At 41.8% G+C, this 22,479-nt stretch overlaps 1 protein-coding gene across 1 annotated transcript; it reads left to right on the top strand.

Moving 5' to 3' along the window:
* The first annotated feature begins 560 nt into the window (after positions 1 to 560).
* Positions 561 to 22,202, top strand: col26a1 (collagen, type XXVI, alpha 1). Its single transcript, XM_069706343.1, has 14 exons — positions 561 to 1,132; positions 1,338 to 1,460; positions 1,918 to 2,021; positions 14,619 to 14,680; positions 14,805 to 14,955; positions 15,607 to 15,687; positions 15,837 to 15,965; positions 18,578 to 18,661; positions 19,317 to 19,369; positions 19,463 to 19,525; positions 19,963 to 19,998; positions 20,080 to 20,124; positions 20,203 to 20,287; positions 20,944 to 22,202. The coding sequence occupies exons 1-14, from the start codon at positions 960 to 962 to the stop codon at positions 21,072 to 21,074; spliced, it is 1,320 nt and encodes a 439-aa protein (XP_069562444.1). The 5' UTR covers positions 561 to 959; the 3' UTR covers positions 21,075 to 22,202.
* The last annotated feature ends 277 nt before the right edge of the window (positions 22,203 to 22,479 follow it).

Genomic DNA, 22,479 nt, shown 5'->3' with positions numbered 1-22,479 from the left:
CAATGTCATTTTTTTTTTTTAGATAACGTTTAAATATTTACGTTTTAACGGGTGACAAAATTAGGAAATATCGAAAGGAAATTATTTCAGTGTGGAATAACAGTTTCTATCCCCTGTTATACCATATTTTCTCGATATGTCTTCAAGATGTTTTGTATTTCAAAAATAAAAATGATACAGATGTGTCATTAAGTCTTTATGTTTCAGTGCAAACATTTTTTAGACTACAGGTGTTCAGATTCAAAAAATACCTGGCTGCAATTTTGGGTGATCAACACCTCATTAAAAGAATTAAATATCCTCCCATTACATTGGCTAATAATTTACTGTAGCTGTGAGCCAATCGAGTCTCGCAAGTTGGTCTGAAAAAAGAAAAATAGCCTGCTATTTGATAAAGGTGATGAAAATGAACAGAGATCACGATGTCAGCGTTCACATCTGTCTCTGTTTCCCCCTGGTAAGCATGGGTCCATGTGATGTGGTCCACTGCATCAGTCGGGGCTAGTAGAAACAAAACATGAGCGTTAGAAAATGTGTTGCAGCTCAGTAACTGTACATTCACTTCTGGCCACATCGGTCACATTATCCTATGTGAAGACAAAGAGCTCGTGGTTTTCGATCGGGACCAGATGCGCTTTTACGCACTCCGTCTCCAGCCCTCACACTCAGCGCGCCTTTTACGCACATTGGATATTTGACTCCTCGGTCCTCGGCACGATGTCAAACGTCAGAAACCCAAATTATTCTATAGGAAGAGGTTGTCTGTCATTCATTTTGGGCTTTAGCGAGGGGCAGCTTGTTTCTCGTTGGCAAGAAGAAATATCGTCAATTGTTTCAGTGGGATTTGCTTAGGTTTTCTTGCCCCATTCCAGATACTAGATCAAAGAGGAATTCAAAATTTTTGGGATTTACTTAAAAATCGTTGGATATCTTTGTCAGGGATAAAACAATCTCACAGCATGGCTATTTCGTCCCTCTACGCGCTGTGCATGTGGATAAGTTTAGTCTGTCCTTCGCTCGGAACCGGGTTTGTTTATCACTTTCCAGGCATCACCGTGCAGCGGCAGCGCATTAAATCGGAACAGAGCGGCAGCACGGGACCACCAGGTACCGGGTCCCGTACCCAACTCAGGTGCGCACACTCTGGACAGGTTGTCATTTACGCGAATATGCGAATTGTTGAGCCGTAACATTTGCTAGTGAATTAAGCTCTTTTAGATGCAGTATGCCATTTTCCCCACATCTATGTCAGTGTGTGATTATTTCCATTGCGGCGCTGGTTATGCTTACTCTCGTTTGGTGTTCACAGAAATAACAGCTTAAATTGTGTATTGTAGGAACTGGTGTCAGTACACTGTTTCCAAAACAGTGTCCTGCCAGGTGCACAATGGGACAGAAACCACAGTGCAGAGAGTGTTTCAAGGCTGCCGATGGCCCGGACCCTGTGCCAAAGTCATCAGGTACTCACAGCTACACTGTTCAATCGTCCTCTTGTCCCATCAGCTCATCCAGCGGTCTCTGATGCTGATACTGTTTTGCTGTTCACAATCAGTCATGAAGATGGGGGATCTTGTATGGTGGCAGGGGCGGATATAGTGATTAGGGGGCCCAAAAACTCAGGCATGTAGCCTCTGTCTGATGTGTTTACACTCTTTCACTAATTGAAAAGGTTGGTTTTGGCAGGGCTACTAGATGATCTTGTAGCCCCCCCCCCTCCCCTCCACACACACACACATTTATTTTTGTTTCCACTCTACTGTCCACTGCCACAAAAAGCTAAATACTCTCAAAATAATAATTTTAAAAAGAATTAGATGTGAATATTTGGTACTGTGATCATGTCTGTATATTTTTGTGTGTTTTTGCGTGTAGCTGTGCACATATCTCTGAAGTCATTGACTTTGTGCTGTTTTCCAGCTACAGGACTCTGATCAGGCCGTCGTTCAAGATCGCTTACAAGCAGGTCACCGCCCTGGAGTGGAGATGCTGCCCAGGATTTGTAGGAGCAGAGTGTCGTGAAGGTGAGTTTCCTCTTTTCACATGATGCAACTTTCTTAAAAGTTGGACTAGAGGGGCATGTAGATTGTTGCTATCAGAGACTGAAAGGACTTAAATAAAGGCCATCTGTGTCTTTTTAGCTGCACCAGGCAATGTTACTCACATCAATGCCTTTTTTTTTTTATATTTGGCAGCGTGTAGCTGGATAACTTGCTAATCACGCTACTGTGCAGCCTGTGTTGGATTACTTTTGGGAATAGGGACTACAGTAAAACAACAGTTGAAAGGGATCCTGTGCTCTGTGGTTTTGTACCTTTTCTTTTATAGCCTTACATTCAAGATACTTCTGTGCCTGGAAGGAGGAGGAGAATGTCTCCTTCTCTGTGTCTTTCTTTCTCTCTGCATGTGAGTCTGTGCACACAAAAACACACACACACACACACACACACACACACACACACACACACACACACACACACACACACACACACACACACACACACACACACACACACACACACACACACACACACACACACACACACAGAGTATACCTTTTAACTGCAGACAGTACAGATGCAGTTTTGCCTGTCTCCCTGAATATCATCATGGCTGTTACAGACCAAAGAATGAATGAAAACAGCTCAGAAGAACGTCCAGCCAAGCAGCTTGTAAAGTGGGAGGCAGTTTGCGTCTCGATGATGGACAGCACCACAGACCGCAGACTCTCGGCCCAGTAAAGACTGTGGGTGAAAATTTTCACCCACAGGCGAGTCACCACAGTCACTCTGAAGAAACAGAGTGGGAGGGTGGATAGAGGTCTAATGCAGCCTTTAACATGTTGTGTTTTAAATATCATGGAGGCCTGTAAAGACAGACTGAGGCTGCGCTGGCTGAGATACAGTTATGTTAACTGTTTTCTATTAAAATTATTTAGTACAGCCACCAACTTGGTAGTTTTTTTGGGCAATAAATTAGAATGTCAGTGAGAAACACTGGCACAGCACCTTCAAATTTGTCCAAGATTAACAGTTACCTCAATAAGTAGGTTTTGCTTATTGGTCATAATTACCACACCTTGTTCCATTTTGCAGGATTATCCATTTTTGCACTTGGATGGGGCAAAATTTAGCATGAAAACACCTTTTAGTACTAATGGAATAAACACAGCCATTATTCGGAAGCCTTTGGAAAGTTATTTTCCCGGCTGTTGATATTATTCTGCACAAAGATTAATACACAGCCGTATGCGCTCAGTCTTTAATGCCAAAGATTAAGGTTCACTTGAGACCAAAGTGGTTGCACGAGTGTGAAGAAGTAGGGCTGTTAATTTAACATTTGCTGAAATGTATTTGCACGTTCCAATGATTATAGAACAGCAGGAAAATCACCTCCGTATGGAGAGTCAGAGGGCCAGTTTAGAGCCAGTGAGGAGACCCTGAAGACAGAGGCTGATGTCACCGACAGTCTGCTTCACACTGAGGAGTGGAGGGAGATCTGGCAGGGGTCAGTTATCGGAGGTAGACGACAGAAAGAGAAGGCGCTGACGGGAGAAAGTTGAATGTGGGGGGGTGAACATAAAACAACAAGGTGTTAGAGTTGGCAAGAGAAGAGAAGAGAAGAGAAGAGAAGAGAAGAGAAGAGAAGAGAAGAGAAGAAAAGAAAAGAAAAGAAAAGAAAAGAAAAGAAAAGAAAAGAAAAGAAAAGAAAAGAAAAGAAAAGAAAAGAAAAGAAAAGAAAAGAAGTATAATGATGAGTGTTTCTGTCCAACAAGGCTCCAGCTGCTACGAGCTGCCCAGATGACATGTAGAGGAAAGAGCTGATTCTGTGGGAAAGTGGCCCCACTGAGATTAATGAGCATGACAGTCCTCCACCAGGTCTCTGTAACATACGTGACCGTGCTAAGATCAGGCTACAGCCCTGAAACAAAGAACTTGTTCTCCTCATGTAGATCACCCCCCCCCCACCCCCACTCCCAACCCCTCCAATAATACTCCAATAGAGTTTGGTGAATTCATTCATACATAGTATAAAAATAAATCAGGAGTACCTTTGAAATAATGGTCGTTCTTTGTAATATTACCACCACTAACATCTTGAGTGTTTTTTTAAATGGCTAAATGTACACAATAAGTAACTCGGTATCACACCGAATGTGAATCACCCGTCAGTCTACTACAAGATACGTCAACCAGGCGTGAAAAGTAAGGTTCCTTAAGCTTAGACTGCAAAAACCATGTGGTCAGGTTTAAGAAAACATTATGGTTTGGGGTGAAATAAGTAATTTTTGTAAGTAGCGTTACATACATCATGTGAGTTCCTTAGCATACGTAAGTTAAATATGTTATGAAATCTAAGTAACTTACTTAAATGCTCAAAATAAATCCATGTTGACTTTTGTTTTCTCACGAACTTGAACTTGATCTGACTTGAGCGTGTTCTTTTCATGCCTAGCCAAGGAAAAGTGTGACACTGACACGGTATCCTCTAGTGGACTGACAGCTGTATTACACGCTTTGACGTGAGCCCGGCTGCAATAAGTCATGCATACTATCTAAGAACTACTGAGGACATCTTAAGAACTTTACAGGAAAAAGTAGTAGTATAGTTATGAAGAAATGTTTTTGTTTATATCACCTCCTCAAGGAATAGTTCCACGTTGTGGGAAATACACTCATTCACTTTCCCAGCTGAGATTCATGAGAAGATTGATAGCACTTTCATGCGTGTTGTTTTAACATGAAGCTGCAGCCAGTTAGCTTAGCACAGAGACCTCGCTGAAGTCCTTGCTCCTGGTACTGAAATAGTCCGAAACTTTTACAATTGCAATTTTACACTTTGGTTTTTGTCTGTCAAGATATTACAAGCTTTACATGTGGTATGTATATTCAGCAGAACTATTGTTCCTATTTCTGCAGTATTTTTTTAAAGCCATTTTTTTTTTTTTAACTATCTTCTATCTCGATTTTCATATTTAACACACAGACATGAGACATGATATTAAGCTTCTCATATTCTTGGCAAGAAAGCAAGTTCAAACTATTTCTTTAAGCATGGACAGTTTTGGCTGATAAAATAATTTGAATGTGTGTTTGTGCATTTATCGCTGACTCTTTATGTCACTCATCCAACACTGAACATGCAGCCCTGTGTAGCAGAAAACTGCTTCAACCAGGCATTGAGCCAGCTGTTTTATCAGAGCAAGAGGAGGCAGCCTTAACCAATGATGATGACATCACATCTGCTTTTGGGTTTGATGGGGTTCTGGCTCCACTTCAGAGGCCACTGAGGTCCTCAGAGATGTGGAGACTTAAGGAAGGCATAATGAAGTCTGAGGAGGTGCTTGTTTCTCTCACCTCTTGTTGTTTTCATCTTCTAAATCCTGAATCAGTAACATTAACATCTTACTCTTCAGTTACCATCATTCTTCCTCAAACAATCACCAAAGATAACTCGGAGCACAGAATACATTTCTGAATACATATGCATTAACATGTAGTATTCTGGGTTTAGTTTTCAAGTTTCCGGCCTTTTTTTGGACATCAGACCAAACTGCATGCTTCACAGTGTTTTGTCCAGAAATGTTAAGTCATTCACTTGATTGGCTGCTTTTCTTGGTCTTAGACGACACTAAACTACACATGTTGTTTTGGGCTGCCGGTCAGACATAACAAGCAAATCTGAACCCTTAACCATGAGCTTTATGATGTTACGATGGACATCTATTCCTATTTACTGTCATCCCCCCCCCCTAAATGATTAATCGGGAAGATAATTGGCAACAATGGCAAGAACCATCGGTCGTGGCTCTAAGAGTGTTTAACATTTAGCACTTGAATCTGCACAGATCTGAAAAAGTGCTGCTGTAGTTTGAGCTTAATAATGAGTAATGTGTTAAATGTACTATTGCAGTCTGTTTTGACTTTTACAAGTTGTGTGTTCTCTGCATTAGTGTGCGCTTTTTGTGTAGTCCTCTGCGACAATCTCATAACACAGAAAAATCCTGAAGGTTATGGCAGAACTCTAAAGCCGAGCTGCTCTCGAAGCCTGGATTTTTGTGTGTTTGTTAATGGAAAGTGTGTGTTTTCTGACTACATTTAGTTAACACCCTAACCCGTCAATATTTTTTGACAGTCTGGCTTGTGCTGGCTGTGTACTGTGCATCTCAAGATTTACATTTTGCTTTCAGCAGAGCTGTGCTAACACATGACGGCATGGAACACATTTGGGAGAAATGTGTTCGTAATTTCCTCGCCCCCTCCTCCCCGCTCCGTCACAGCAGCACCCCAGCACCTATCAGCACACATGATCATATTAACTGTAAGGATTGTGGGTATCGTCTGTATATGTGAGAGTGTAATCTTAAAAGAATTAGTGCCAGGACCTCCCCTGATTAAAGCACTACTCTTTGATCTCTTGCATAAGCTCAGGAAAAGAAGTTTAACAAAGCTGGGTGTTCTTGTACAGGATGGGGTTTTTTTTGTGGCAAAGTTAATGATGAATTTTATGAAAGAAGTGAAAAGGTAGCTGAGGGCTTAGGATGTCAAATGTGTTAATTTGTTAATGCTACAGCTATGAATGTCTGTGGCTGTATGAGGAGGAAGTAAGGGAAGAGTTTTAAAACCTCATTGTTAGAGGCATTATCTTGACCGGCAGCTATATTCTACATCATTAAAAGATACCAAGACATTTTTCCATTTTTCTTTTTTTCTGTTTAATCATCCGCTCTCATCCCCACGCAGGCCTTTGCTCTTTTGCCCTTGCCTTTTCTTGCCACCGCTGGGCTCTTTATCTCCTATATTCCTCTCTGCTTTCCACTTATCTAACCTCCTATGTCCTTTAGATCTCCTGCTCTCCTCTCCTTGGAGTAAAGTGATAAAACAGAGCCATATCCCACATGTGCTCCTCCGGGCTGCAACCTTTCTGCAGTGTGAGGATATGAATGATGTCTCTGTTATATCCCTGCTTGTGCTCAAATATAGGTCAGAGGATGCCCTTTGACCTGTTGGGAGCTATGGGATAGCTCAGCTGTTCCCGCTCCTGCTCTGATCTGTCTGATGGATGAAGTCTGTGGTTTTTCATTTCTTTCGTCACCTTATCAGTGCTTCTTCCTGCCTTTCACTGATAAGTTTCCATTTGTCCCTCCATCTATCTGTCTGCAACTCCACACAGATGTTTATGGGGAGTTATGCAGGTAAAGTTCCTAAGTTCCTAAGTTCCTAAAGAGGTTCCTAGAAAAGTCTCTGAGGTCCAGAGGCCCATATGTGGTTGGTATAATCTGCAGGTTTCTGTTTGCACTCTGCATGGTGTCGGGAATTCCTGCTTATGATTTTGGAAACAAACAACTGTTCTTTGCATTAGTGTCTTCACAGTGGTCCAGAGTTACTCACAAAAACATAATAAGACTTACAGGCAGGTTATGCTCACACAGCACTAGCTTTAGAAAATGTTTCTGACTCATTCAGAAATCAAAATATAGTTTAAATATTGGAAAAACAGCTCATATTTTTAGATGGTTTCACCTGGAAGTCATTCAAAGTGTCGCACTCAGTTGCTTGCATGAAAAGTGACAGAAATAGTTGAATAAAGAACTCAGGATGAGGAAAAAGAACAAAAACCAGAGGCTCAAACCCGGTCTCTTTCCTTTTGGAACGGACCGGAACCCCCACTCCCTGCAGAAAGGTGTTAGAGGTGGAGGGGAGGAGGTTCACAAAGATATTCAACCAGCCAACAAGCATGTCTGAAAATGGATTAGGGTCTATGGTCAGCTCTTTGTTTGTTTACCATCTTCACCATTTGAGTTTTCTTGTGTTCGGATGTTAGCATTTTTCAGGTATCACCAAACACAAAGGACAGCTGAAGTTGACAGGGATGTCATTAGAGTTGCAGGCAACCTAGCGTGACATCACTCATTGGTTTGCAAACTACCGTTTTGAAGTCTTGAGTCCCTCCCTGGCATTTTGGCCATCGCCATCATTTTTTTGGGCCACGTATTTGGACAAGATATGACTCAACCTGACTAAGAACCTGAGGACACTAAACCTGCCCACCCATACCGGACACCTGACTGCACCGCAGGCATGTCATTCAAACCAGGCACTCCCCAAACATACTTCTGTTTGAGGCCTGATATCTTATTCATTATGGATTTATTTAAAGAAGGACCACCAGAACACTGTTCAGAAGGAGTAAATTTGGCTAATGACACCTTAAGGACTTGTAGAAAACATGTATCTCCTTTGCATTTCATGAGAGAAGTTGACACTTTTTGAATGGGAGTCTATTGGAGGCAGGACGTTTTTTTTTTTTTTGGGAGCCAACCCCTAGTGGCCCTCAATGGTATTACATTTTAAGGCACTTCTGCAGTGGCTTCTCTTTTCAGACCCGAAGACTATTTACAGATGTATATACAGTTTATGGATGCAGGTATTTGTTTGAGACCCAGAGATTTAGAAAGATTACAATTTTAACATAATGATGGCAGAAGATATAGTTAGCAATTTTTCACAGGTCATCTTGAAGGGGACATGAACATCTGTCAAATATCTTGGCAATTCATCCAATAGCTGTTCAGACATTTCACTGCAAACCAGAAATGACAACCTCCCGGTGGCACGAGATAAAAAGTCAGGAGACCACCGAATTAACAAGATACAGCCTCCTGTGGTCATGAATATTTGCACCATATTTCATGACAATTCATCCAACAGTGAACAGCAATGCCATCCCCGAAGCCCTGCTGCTAAAATAATGAATATTACATCAAACGTTATAAATGACCAAAACTAAATCTTGCTACAAGCTTGTCTTTACAATATCCCCAGTCTACATTTTTAACCTTTTTTTTTTTTTAACTCTATATTACTCTCTGGTAGTTCAGGCTTTGGTGTAGCGTTAATGTTTTCTAGTCTAATAATTACAATATTTCTGCTATAACTTGAAATCAGGGATATTCTGCCTCCTTTTCTTCTCCGTCTGTATCTGCCCTCTTTTCATTCTGTCCATTTCATCATAAGTCGCTGAAAAAGCCTTTGAACCTTGAAAATGTCACTCTTATTTCACCTGATGACCATGCGATCGTTTCTTCTCACCGAATTCACACAGCACCATCTCATAGCATGACGATGACTGTATGTCTGCTCACCGGCGGGATCATCCGTCTCTAGCTGTGGCTGAACATTTCAGCACCGGAGCAGCGGTGACGATGCAGCAAGATGGGATAAGTGGATCCACTCTGGCAGAGAAATTAGGTGTATTCTCAGTTAAAAGAGACAGTTTGTCTTTGTATCATCACCATGCCTGTTGAGTAGCAGCGTTTTGTGAGGAAGAGTGTCAGATTTAATAACAGTGGCTCGCTGTGGTTTTTAAAGTCTATTATGTAGTCACTTTCCAACTCTCATTCTGTGGGAAATAATGGCATCATGCATCAGTAGCGATGAGAAATGTCATTAATTGCCAAGTATTCAGTTTGTAGAAATGGTGTGTGGCTTGTCAGCTGGCATCATGGTGGAAAATGCTAAATGGTTCCACTGTGGACTACCAGACATCTTGGTTTCCAAAAAAGTTTCATTCACCGTCTTCCACCAGCCCTCGCGGTCAAAGTATGTGTGTAATTTAGTGAGTGAGAGTTTGTGGCTGGACGCGCGCTTGCGTATGTGTCTGTCTGTCTGTACGTGTGTGTGTGTGTGTGTGTGTGTGTGTGTGTGTGTGTGTGTGTGTGTGTGTGGGGGGGGGCGTTTTGTGCCAGCTGTTCTTCATGCCAGCAATAGCTGACCACTTGCTGGCTGAGGCTGACACAAGACGAGGTTCTGGGGCTCAGCCAGCTCTCCGAGGCTGTCTATGGTGCGCACACACACACACACACACACACACACACACACACACACACACACACACACACACACACACACACACACACACACACACACACACACACACACACACACACACACACACACTGGGCACACACTTGTCTGTTTATCTTGGTGATGTGACAGCGACTCTTAAAACGGTCCAAGAAGATGTTTCAATACATCATCCTTCTGTGCTCCTCACATCCAGACAGAGCAAGTCTTTAGAGGCATTGAACGTAACGGTCCCCAGCTGCCTGCGTCATGGTTTGTTTTGTGGTTGAAGTTGGCTTTGTGTGTGTGTGTGTGTGTGTGTGTGTGTGTGTGTGCGTGCGTGTGCGTGCGCGTGTGTGTGTGCGTGCTCATAACTGAGAAAAACAGAAGGGTTTCTTTGATCTATATCCAGGTCTAATGGAGGAAATGTAGCTGTCTAAACAGACTATGCCCGCAGTCTAACTTACACGCTTGCCAGAATATCCTGCGCTGTCTTGTACTCTAGACTGCACAATAATGGCACAGATGATTCAATAAACAGATTTTTTTATTTTTTTATTTATTTTCTGTGATGAAAAATAGTCTTTGTTTTCATCATTCTCATGATGTTAACATGGAAGATTTATGCTCCCTGAGTCTGTTTTCACTGTGTGCTTTTCCTGGAGGCAGTCAGCCCGCTCTTGTCTCTCAACTTTCATTGCCAGACATTTGAGCTAATCACATAAGACTAACATCAGTTTGCTTCCACACCATGTTATTTATGGGCTTGTAATTCATTTGCATGGTGCATTACCCAGCGATCCGATGTTTTTATTAACTGCATTTGATGTGATTAAAGCGGTCATTTTACATTGTTTAACTTAACCTATAAAATGCTTGTAAATAAAAAGAAAAACATGCTCCTTTTAATGACAAAATGCCAGCCGGAGCATCATTTTTAACGAATCTCCAGTGCTATTTAATGATAAAGTGTTTAAAACACACAAATCCTTTCTTCTCTTCGGAGCAGAAAGGTTCCCTATTCTTTCTGTTTGTTTGGCTTCCCACTAAAGATAACATGAATCTCAATCTTTCCCATGAGCTGAGTGCCGTTCAAGAAAAATAACCCCGTCTTATGTTGCCACGGTGTAATTATGGATCCAAACAGACTAGCTGTGGTCCCGTTCTAAACTTCAGCTCGAGCACAGCGGAAGTTTGGCTTTCTAACCCGACATAATTAAATTCCAACTGCAGACACGAAAATCCCGCCCACCACCAAAAAAAAACAAAACACTTGTTATGCTCTGGTTCACATTTATGGTAGAGTTCTGGTGTTCTCCTGCAGTGCGTGGTCGTGACATTATATGATATGGCTGGTTTATTTCCGGCCCTCGTTGGAGGAATATTGGACATGTTAACTCGTTAGCAGTTTAAGAATGGAACTAAAGAGATCTTATTTCAGACTGAGCAGCTACAAAACATTTCACACTCGGTTCCCAAGAGGCTTGTTGAAATGTTGAGCCAAAAGAGGATAAAAAAAATAAACAAGACTATGAGTCTGGCTACAAACATGAACTACAGCAGTGTCAGCATGCTAACATGCACTCTAACAGGTGTTAGGGAGTCAGTAATGTCATGGTTTGGACTTTGTGCATGTTCTTTAGTTTTGATTTCATTTCAGTGTTTTATTGTGAAAGTTACTTTCCTCTTATGTCTGTTTTGCTTTATTTCCTGCTCTTGCGTTTTTCCGGCGTGTGTTTGGTTTCTTCGTCAGCACTGTGTCAGTGTATTCAGTCCTCCTCCTCCTCCTCCTCCTCCTCAGTTCCCTGCCAGTCAGTCGTGTTCCCCGGTCCATTCCCGTGTCCTGTCCGTCACCTCATGTTGTTGACTTTTCATCAGTTACTTGGTAATTTCCATAAGTTCTTTTGCGCTCATACTTTTTTCGGTTAGTTTTTTTTGGTAACAGCCAGTTGCTGTTGCTCGTTTTTTTGGCCCAGTTTTTGCTGTTTTCTTTCCCCTGCTAGAGCTCCCAGTTTTGTGCTTAATAAACCTTTCACTTTTTTTAACCTCCTCCTGTGTCTTGCTTTTGGGTCCTTCCCAACAATTAACCACGTGACAAGGTGAAATTTGGACCAGGTGGTGGTTACAGCTCCTCCTCGGGGGATAACAGATAATCTACCCAGCAGTTGACACATTTCACTCAAAACCACAAATATCAACCTTATTGTGGTGCAAGAGGAACAGTCGAAAGGTCCCCTGGTGTTGAGGATACATCATCTAGAAACCATGAATGTCTCTACTAGTTTGTCTTCTAGTTGTTGATGTCTTTGTTTTTGTACCTATGAACCTGCAGCCAGACTGATATTTCCGTCTGTAGAGATGAACCGCTAGTTTGACGAAAATCTAGATGTCAACCCATCATCACAGAACAACTCTTGGAATGCGTCACAGACTGATGTATAGCACAGAAAGAGTGTCGGAGGGTGGAAACTTCCTGTGGGCTGAGGATGATTAACTGTGGAGATGAAGGCGTAGCATGTCGTCGGTCTTCTCACTGTGAAGCCCATGATTGCCCACAGTCTTGCTGTTGTGTACATCTTTCATATCCTTGTAGTCTCTGAAGAAACCTCAGTGCACTCAGTCACAACAAACAGCTCATGTGGGGTCATTTTTGTACTCGGCGGTCGAACAGCTCTCAGGATTTGCGCTGATCAATCCTCAGGAATGTGTTTTGGGTTGAACTGTTGACTGTTGTTTCAGTTTATGGCTTCGCTCCAGGGCGAGATTCAAGATGTTGAAACTAAGTATTGAGAAACCACACCCGCGGAGTCCGATACGCCATACTGGATGTAAATGACTGTGGACACAGACATGGTTCAGACACCCACCCTGTCCTATTTCAGAGAGGCAGAAACCTCAGCGGCTGCCTTTACTACCCTGTGTGCTGCGGTCATAGACGACGATTTAGGCAGACCGGAGCTGTTTGGGGCATTTTTGCTGTTGTGATATTTATGAGCACCAGTTGCTTGCTCCTCGTTTTAGGTATCCCTGCTATGACCACAATGTGGGTGGGTCCCATCTGTGGGACTGACAGCTGACATTCCAGACTTCTTATGAGCCATTGACCAGAGGAAGGCTCGGATTTAGAACAAATACAGGATTTTTCTATGAAGCTGTGCTGTTCTGTGTTTTGGATTACAGCTTTTGTAAAGGGTCCAAAATTTCTGCACAGCCAAAAATGTATAGGCATACATTGCGGTTTAGTGGTGGCTACAATGGTATGATTTGTGAAAGAGAGATGACCGTCTTGTTAATGTGTGGCAGACAAGGAGTCTATGCACATAAATATTTTGCAGGTGCTAATGGCAAAAGTGAAACCTGAAAAAACAAATAAAACTGCCGTTTGGTTCTTGTGTTGGCTCTATTTCTAAAAAGATGAGTTATGCACTATTTAGTATTTTACTTCTTGTCATCAAATACTGTAAAAAGACAAAACCAACAATGTGTTAATGTGTCACTCAAAACGTTCTATGATCTCTAGCCCAGCACTGAGTACCAAACTATTGGTTCCTACTTTAGACAAATCTTTATAGTTTTTTTTTATTTATTTGTTTAATTAAGAAGGATCAAATGTGTGAAAAAGTCACCAGCATGCTTCAGCCCCCTGAAAAGTATCCTAATTCTGCAGCTCTTCCATATTTATACAGGATTTTAGCCTCTTTTAGCGCATTGTTTTATGGAGCATGATTTTGGTTCACTGTCACTGCTCTTGTAGCATCGTTTTCAGCTGTGGTAGGTTGCTGTTTTCAGCATAACTGTAAAATCAACACTACCTGCTTATCACCTAACAGCGGAGAGACATAGTCAACAAGTCATTGATGAACATAGTGCCGTATTTAGCAGCTAACGAGTCACTTTGTCCTTTCATGAGGTGGTGGAGACCAAAAACAGAGCTACAAGGAGAGTGAATATTGAACTTCATTCACAGGTGGACCCAAACCCAACAAATAGATAGTAATGTTGTTGTGTATCCCTGTGCATCACCTTAAAATGTAACATTTATTTCTGCTGCCCCTCGAGTGGCTCGAAACTCAGAATGCGTTTAAAAATGCGCCACAAGCAAGTGGGAACCCACTGTGATGCCAAGTCAGTTCCTAAAACAGCAGGGCACTGGGGTTTCTAGCGCACGTGAAGCAAATAGGAATAATGTGCATATGGTGAGATAGAGAGTATTTACAGCAAAATATTTTACATGTGATAAGAAAACAGAATAAACAAAGGATATATTTTTTCATATGCTACACACTTAAAGTGGTTTTGGTATTTGGAGGAAAACGTGTGTGTGTGTGTTTCTGTCTGTGTGTGTGTGTGTGTGTGTGTGTGTGTGTGTGTGTGTGTGTGTGTGTGTGTGTGTGTGTGTGTGTGTGTGTGTGTGTGTGTGTGTGTGTGTGTGTGTGTGTGTGTGTGTGTGTGTTTCTGTCTGTGTGTCTGTGTCTGTGTGTGTGTGGGGGGGGGGAGTCTAATAATATTTATTTTGTGAGTGAGTGACATGATTTAAGGAGGAATTCCTCATAAATTCTCAGATCTGGTTTGATGGGCATTGTCCTTGTGTATCTTGGCTTGACCTGCTCTGTGAGATGCTGCTGATGGTGCCAGGATGAATAAAGAAACAGCAATGAAAGAGACAAGGCAGAGACAGAGGAAAAAGGAAAAGACAGATGGAGAAGAAGTCGTTTGTATGCTTGCTTTAATGTAGAAACTAAAGCCATCTCTGCCGTCTGTCTTTCTGTCTTACAGAGTGTTTGAACTGTACCAGTTTCAGTGACATGAACAGCAGAATAAATGCCATTGAATTAAAGGTAAAGAAGATCCACCTGACTCATCCCTTCCTAATCCTGTGTATAATCTGACATCATGAGTTTATGAGCATGTTAATACTTTATATGCAACAGATGTGTCTGAAATCTGCTGATTTTGTTCCAGATCAGGCTGATGGAAGAGGGAGGCTCATCTCTGCCAACAGTCAGTAGTTTACCGGAGGGCTCAACAGACAATGAGGTGGACACACCCCAACCCACTCCTATTGGACCGCCATCATACCTGCCACTAGGTGTCAACACATCACAAAAAATATGTAAAAAAAACATGTCTTTACAGTGGAAACAAATGGTCAATTAATTAATTAATCTTCAGTATTTAAAGAAATAATTTCAGAATTATTGTCATAAATAAATAATTGGTTTTGTTTTCAAAGGAAAAACAATCTTGTACACCTACCTGTGTTGGGTTTTGGACGACTGGTTGGACAAAATAATGGCTTTGAAATGACACCTTGGGCTTCAGAGGACGATTTTTGTTTTCATCTATCATTATTTTTCAACATGTTATCTTCCAAACAATTAATTGATTAATCAACAAAACATTTAGCTGATTAATCGTTAATAAAAAATAATCCAAAAATGGAACATTTTCCTCACAGTCAGCTGTATTTTCTGCACCGATGTGTTATGCTTATGTTCTGGTATGTTCTGATTGTACGGAGAGGAAACACACAACTTAGTGAGATGTTTTTTTTCTTTGGCCAACAGGGAATCCATCTGGCCACACACAGAAAAGAGATCAGACTTACTGTGCTTTTTCACAAAGTGTTCTCTGTATTTTTCATCATCTAACGTAGTTTGGGGAGAAGTTAACATGTAATGACAAGGTTTAATTATGAATTGATATGCTCCTTAATTCTACATTTGGCTCTGACCCTGACTGTCCCTTTTTTCTGGCATTCCAGGGCCCATTGGACCTCCAGGGATTCCAGGTTCTGCTGGACCTTCAGGCCCAGCTGGAAGAGCAGGCCTTCCCGGACCCATCGGTAAAAAAACAAAAACCCTCCAACTTTCAAGTCTGATCTGCTCATTTAAAGATGGTTTGGGGGTAATTGTGACTATCGGGGTTCTCCAGTGAAATAAAACTCTTGCTTCTTTAACCTGATTGATTACTACATTTTTCTTTGATTCTCAGGACCAAAGGGGGACAGAGGTCTACCGGGACAGATAGGTCTCCCTGGCCCTCCTGGTGCACCAGGTCCTCCAGGGCCGAGTTCTTCTCCTGTCCAAATTCGGGGTGACGTTTTTCATGTGGACCATCAAGGTAAACTATTCCACCTCTAATTTTCTATCTTACAGTAACTCTGCGCTAAATTGTCCCAGATGGACTTAAATGAGAGCATAATAGAAATAGTTCTTGCACGCATGGTTGAATTCCGACCCAAGAACTATTGTAAAACCATTCAAGCATCAGATTTTGGATGGTCTGAATTGATGCCAAAACCACAGGTTAGTCTTGACAGTTCATCCTGCAATGAATCATCTGTTCACACTCATAAATGTTATGCATCATGCTCTGTCTGTTCATTATTTTTTTTAAATCATTTTGTCAGAACATGAACCCAAGCAAAACTGATTTCTATAAATGGAAAATGCTTTGAAGGGGGACAGGTGGAAGTACAGACTGAAGCATAGCTTTTAGTGAAGGACTTAATGGGGAGAGTATTGTTCCTTTTCCCAAGCAGGGCTGGCACAGATTTAATCTAATTGTTTCCATGTGTTTTGCTGCTGCTGAGCCACTGTTTACTGCAACCTCATTTAACACCACCACCAACGATGGAGCTGAATACCTGAATATAAATCAAAACCTTAGCTTTGGGTATTTTAAACTAGAATCAATTATAAAATGAACTGAGACATTTTCATTCATTTCATCCAGTTTAGTAAAACTTTATTTCTTTTTCCGCTCTCCGCAGAAGAAGAAACTTCTGTCGTGAATGTCAACAATAAATCACTGCTTTCTTACCGTCTGCAATTTTTAAATGTTCATATCTTTTGAAATAGAAGAGGGAAGAGTTCCCTTTCTCATATTTAATACACAGGCTTCGCCACAGGGAGGCAGTAGGAGTCCATAGTATAATCATTACCTCATGAGGACTGCTGGCTCTGATTAGGCTTTTGGCTGTGTCTGCCTTTCTGAGCCCGGGACTGTGTCTGCGGGTCTGGAACTATGTAGATTTGGGTCTGTGGGACCATGTAAGCTGAGGGGGGCCAACTGGCTGTAAATCAGGCCTAATTTGTTAGCTGTCAGCACAACAGTCTGCGTTTTGGGGGAACTGGCCACGGCCCCGAGCCAAAAGCTGGGCTGGCTTTGAACGGGGGAGGAGATAGTCTGCCACTCATGTGGAGTTTCTCAGGGAGGCAGCCAGGCTCGAGGAGACTCTAGCATTAGAAAATTAGTTCCAGAGGGAAATCTGCTCCTTCTAGACCCTTTCTGTGGACTGTAGCCATAATGTAACTGTCTTAGCATGAGGGATGACTGAGCATATGTTTAAGTGGTGAGGAAGTGTGGCGTGGTTTCAAGCTAAATTTATATTTATAATAGTGTATTTTAAAATATCCTACATGCTGAGAACAAGACATGACTTCTACCTCATGCATGTTTTCACTGAAGATAATTCATGTCCAAGCTGCTCCGTTAAATGGGAGCTCTTAAATCGACCAGCTGTTCCTGCTGATCAGTGTCAGGCTGGATGTAATTCAACTGTTGACTGCTGATGGAAGTCTGACGGGGACCCTTCATGTCTTAACTCCTACCCCCTGAGGGTTAGGCTGTGTGAGGCTCCAATAGTATAAATATATGGATGCAGCATACAACAATTAGGTTTAAAACACAGCAAACAAAACCAGATCAAAAGCAGCAGAGGCAGATCTAGTGTCTTTAAGCAGTTTTCAAACCTAACAGGAAACTGACTTCTGCTTAGAAAAATATGTTTGCATCAAGTGTTAAGCATCTCACTGCGTGTAAAAGCTTTTAAACTCGATTCATGGTGTTTGACAGGCAATTTAATTTAGTTTGGAAGGTAAGCAGAGCTCAGAGTTGAATAGGAGATCCTCAGAGACGCACGTCTTTCACGCTGCACGATGGCTGCAACACAAATTGCACATTATAAGCTTTATGAAGATGGGATTTATTGGAAGAATGTTGTGACAAATGGCCGGCTTCTGCCTTCTGTGTAAGTAAAGACAACAGAGAAGAAAAATGTTCAAAACTTAGTTATTTACCAGTATCAGTGGCATTTCGTGGTAACGTTGCACATTGCAACTAACCCTGGGCTCACCCTGCCCTTACCAACGTATCAGAGGAAAACAGGCCCTCTCTAGATCCAGTGTGTCTCTTACGGCTGTATAAACCTGGCGGGGCAACATGGCGTGCCTCGTGGAAGACGACCCGCTCCCTATGTGGATATGATGGGCTTATTTGAACAAAAACACAAAACAATATTGGCTATTTTTTTTCTCTGCAGTTTGTGATTCTTAAATTGTAAAGAACATGAATGAATCAAACCTACTTCACACCAATATGTTGGCAGTTTTCCCAGTCGGCTGGCTGCGTTGTTGCAGCCTGCGAGGGCTTCAGTAACTAGGCACAGTGTTGATAAATGAAAGCATTTATAAAACTACTTCCATTTTAAACCAGGAACTAGAGTATAACTTTCATATCAGTTTGATTATGTTGACTGCAGAGGAAAACTTAAAAAAAAAATATATAAACATTTCCACATTGTTGACTGTGAAAATATTTGCTTAGCTGTATATTAACAAATAATTGAATACAGTAAAACACAGTCTAAATGATAAGTTGTAAATTCACCTCTTGGAGTCGTACAATTGTTGCTCTGTCATTTAGTTAAAAATGTGTTTTGTGTTTCCCAGAGGAGAGCTCCATCCGTCCAGCTCTCCCAACTCCTCAGATCATGGTTGGTCCTCCTGGCCCAACGGGTCCTGTCGGCCCCTCAGGTATGAGTATGAGCTGTTTCCTGTCCGTAGGCTGGAAGAAAACACGACAGCACCACAGGATGTCCTCAGACTAACACGGTTCATGAAACATACATGTGTATTATATCATGTCATGACTGAGTTTTACCTCTTGGTGGGCCCCTCATTACAAACGCATGTTGTCCAAACACACAATGTTTATATGCACTAAACTTATTTCCATGTATGCAAAGATCCCAAAATGTTAAACATGTCATGATCATTTACTTGAGAACGGGCAAGAATAAGACACTTAAACACAACTCCATGAAGCTTCCATGTGATGCAAATGTGCAGCAAACTAAAACTTAACTCTAAAGTGAGACATACTGCAGATTCAAAACACTGGTACACAATACACAACACATATCTGTGACTCTTTAATGTTTTGTAAAAACTTTATTATCTAAGGAAATTGTTCGAGAACCATTGTAAGTATATGGACATTTAAAGTGGTTAATCATGTGTATATTTTGTAAACCCCAACAAATCCCTTTACAAGACAATTTCTAAATTAAGGTATTCTGTGTTAAATTGCCTGAATTGAATTTTGACATTGCACGACAGTCAGAGCCAAACTCGACCACTTGGCAGTCTTCGGCCTCACTCTGTGAATGTTTTGTGAATGACACGACAGGCGCCTCAGGAGAGAGAGGACCTGCGGGGATGCCAGGTCTACCGGGACAAGATGTGAGTATCTGTCCCTACGAGGTAATTGTCGATTAATGTAAATTCGAATGACTTTCATCACTGATACATCTCCTTCTGCTCGTGTGACATGAGGGCAAGGAAGGCGTCCACGGGAAGCCTGGCGATCCTGGGCCTAAAGGAGACGCAGGAGAAAGGGTGCGGCTCCTTTAAAAAAATCATCCTCATTATTGGATTATCAGGCTGGCTGAGCATATTTGGTTCTGATGAACTATCAAAATGATTTTTGTTCTACATTTTGTAAATGGCACAAGCTGTCATGCAATCTTAAACACATTAAAGGTGAACAGGCTTTTCTTCAAAGACTCACTCCAAGCCGTGACTAATCCCGCTCTCTCTCTCTCTCATCCAAGCCCAGGCCTCACTAATCAGGGCAGCCATGTCGGGTCTCCTCTGTAGTCGGCTCTGCTGTGGGCCTCTGTCTTTAAACTTGATCCCCTTCCTCCACTAGCATGATTTAAGAATGGAGATCTGGTGAAGAGGCAGATTAGATGGGGGGGATAAAGGAGGGCAAGCCGGGGAAATGTGTGTGTGAACAGGAGTCCTAAGTTATTTTCTCTGTTAACTTCCACCAGGGAGCCCCAGGTGTTATAGGCGAGAAGGGCCTACTTGTAAGTATGAGGTTATTATGTTGCATAAAACGCACTTACACTACACAGTGATAAAGACCTGGTTTCACTCTGCGTTCACAGGGAGCACCGGGGCCAAAAGGAGAGCCAGGTGAAGGCTTGAATGAGGTAAGAGACATCAGTGTCTTTTTCTCTTGAGCTCATTTGAAAATGTTCACCCTAAATAAATGTGATGATGCTGTCCAGGGCGAGGCCATGCAACAACTCAGGGAGGCCCTGAAGATCCTGGCCGAGAGGGTCCTGATCCTGGAGCACATGATCGGCATTCACGGTGAGGAGAAAAACACAAGTGGAGGAAACGTTTCTTTCCAAGACAGAAGAATGTCAAAGGAATAATTGGACATTTCAGGGGAAACGTATTCTGGCAGGTAGTTGGAGGAGAAAATAGACACTACCTGCCTATTAAATATAAAGCTGCGGCCAGCAGCTACATTTAGCTTAGCTTAGCACAAAGACTGGAAACGGCTGGAAACAGCTAGCCTGGCTCTGACAAAAGCGAACCCAATCCACCTTCCTGCACCTCTACCACTCACTCACTCATCTGTTAGATCTGTACTATGTCTTGACTCTGAGCAGTTGCCAGGCAACCGGAGGTTGTTGCCCTCTACCAAGAAGTAGTCCCGCACATTGATGTGTCATTTGTACTCTGGTAGTGTTTATTAAACGCATGAAAATTAATGTGTTAATTAAGGTTTAAAGGTGCTCGTAGGTGCATCGTGTTACCTTGGGAACCAGGTAGAGTCCACTTGTTTCTAGTCTGCTTCATATCTAATGAGCAGAAATGAGTGCATTATCAGGCTTCTCAAATAACTATGCCAGTAATCAAATACGCATAATTCCCAAACTGTCAAACAATTCCTATAAGAAGTATTTGCGGAAATGTGTTTCCTTGCTGATTGTTTTTCTGTCTTCCGTTGCTTCACACAGAGAACTCTGAAGGATCTGGATTTGGCAGCATTTCAGACCCGCTGTCTTTCTCTGCCCTAAAGACCAAGCGCCTTCAGCCTGTTCAAACTCTGGTACTGGCCGAGAGACAGAGACGAGTTCCCCTCGTATAGTCGAAATGTGCATTTGTGTTTATAATTGTGAAAGATGTTGCAAATTTAGCACAACTGGACATACGATTTTTGGTCACGGTTTTTTTTCTCATACGTTTATTTTATTTGAATTTATTGTTTTTTAATTGTCTTTTTTGACACAAATGAATACTGACGTAAAAGACATGAGATGTTGAGCATTTCGTCCATATGAAAGGCTTCTGTCAGCCATTTCCACCCTGTTGCTGCATGATCTTAGTCTAAATAACCTCAGCAGCAGATCCTGCGGTGTTGCACAATGAAATATCATCTCATAAAGTGTTATGAGGGTTTTGGCAACTTTCTTTCGTCAGATAGAAGACTTCCTAGTAAGCGCAACAGTTTCCTTGGCTTTCTTACAAGAGAGCTGGATGGATAATATACTATTAGTCTCAAAGACATTCTTGGTCTGACCTTGAGGTTCATCTTTTGCGCCTGTCGAACATATTTCTTACTCTCTCTTTCTGTCTCTGTGCGCTCTGCCTTATTAAAGCGGAGGTAAGACGTGACAAGCTGCCAAGAAGATCTGCTTAAAATAAAGTTGGTTGAAATGAATAGCATCTGGAGAGTGCACATCTGGAATGCAAAGAGATGCAGAAACAGTTGAATTTTGGCCTACAAACCGCAAACTGCGCTTGGCCCCAGTGCACCTTCACCTAAATGGCTGACAGAGCACTAAACTTGACAGGGTTACATTGACTTCTTCATAAACTGCCTCTGAGAATTCTTTCTAAACTGATATGATTATTGTCTAGTAAGACTCTGAGAGAACCAGCTGTTGGTTTAAGAATAAAGCTGCATTTGGCACAATCTTGGTTTTCTCCATATGTACAAAGTGTTTTGGAAAATACATTTATTTGCTTTCTTACTACGAGTTAGAGAAAAGATAAATACCACTTCCGTGGCTGTAACTACATATGACACAGCTCTGCAAAGGTCAAAAAACAGCACTGATGAAAATAATACTGCTCTCACATCATGTCATTCACCCCAAAATGAGCAAAACTGTGAGCAAGTGAGTGTGAAAAACTGTCAACAGACCTTTAGAAATATAACACACGATCACCTGTAAAACCAGCACATGGCATTTTTACACTTTTGTTACAAATTTTTTTTTAAAAACCATTATATGTTAATGTGATGTTTTATGGTGCTGGTAGTGGATTTTACACCTTTACACAGAACCTTGCTAACTGTTGGTCCCTATTTCCAGTTTTTGTGCTAAGCTAAGCTAACCAGCTTCTCACAGTAGTTTTTCCTGCACAGACATGAAAATGGCATCAATCTTTTTTTTACAACTCTCGAGAACGATAGTCCTCCTTCAAAAAACAATTCCATAGGTCTTTAGCGCAAGCAGCTTATTTCAACCCACAGTTACATTTTAAAG

The sequence above is a fragment of the Brachyistius frenatus genome, unplaced genomic scaffold (genome assembly GCF_029030835.1).
Source record: "Brachyistius frenatus isolate BFR_SWC_R1_liver_20210118 unplaced genomic scaffold, ASM2903083v1 Contig_62, whole genome shotgun sequence".
NCBI lineage: Eukaryota > Metazoa > Chordata > Actinopteri > Embiotocidae > Brachyistius > Brachyistius frenatus.
This window is presented reverse-complemented; position numbering and strand designations above follow the sequence as displayed.

Coding starts and splice junctions, on each gene's coding strand:
- col26a1 (XM_069706343.1), top strand. CDS start 960: ATGGCTATTTCGTCCCTCTACGCGCTGTGCATGTGGATAAGTTTAGTC. Junction 18,662..19,316: donor GGGTCCTGTCGGCCCCTCAG/GTATGAGTATGA, acceptor ATGACACGACAG/GCGCCTCAGGAGAGAGAGGA. Junction 20,288..20,943: donor GCACATGATCGGCATTCACG/GTGAGGAGAAAA, acceptor TGCTTCACACAG/AGAACTCTGAAGGATCTGGA.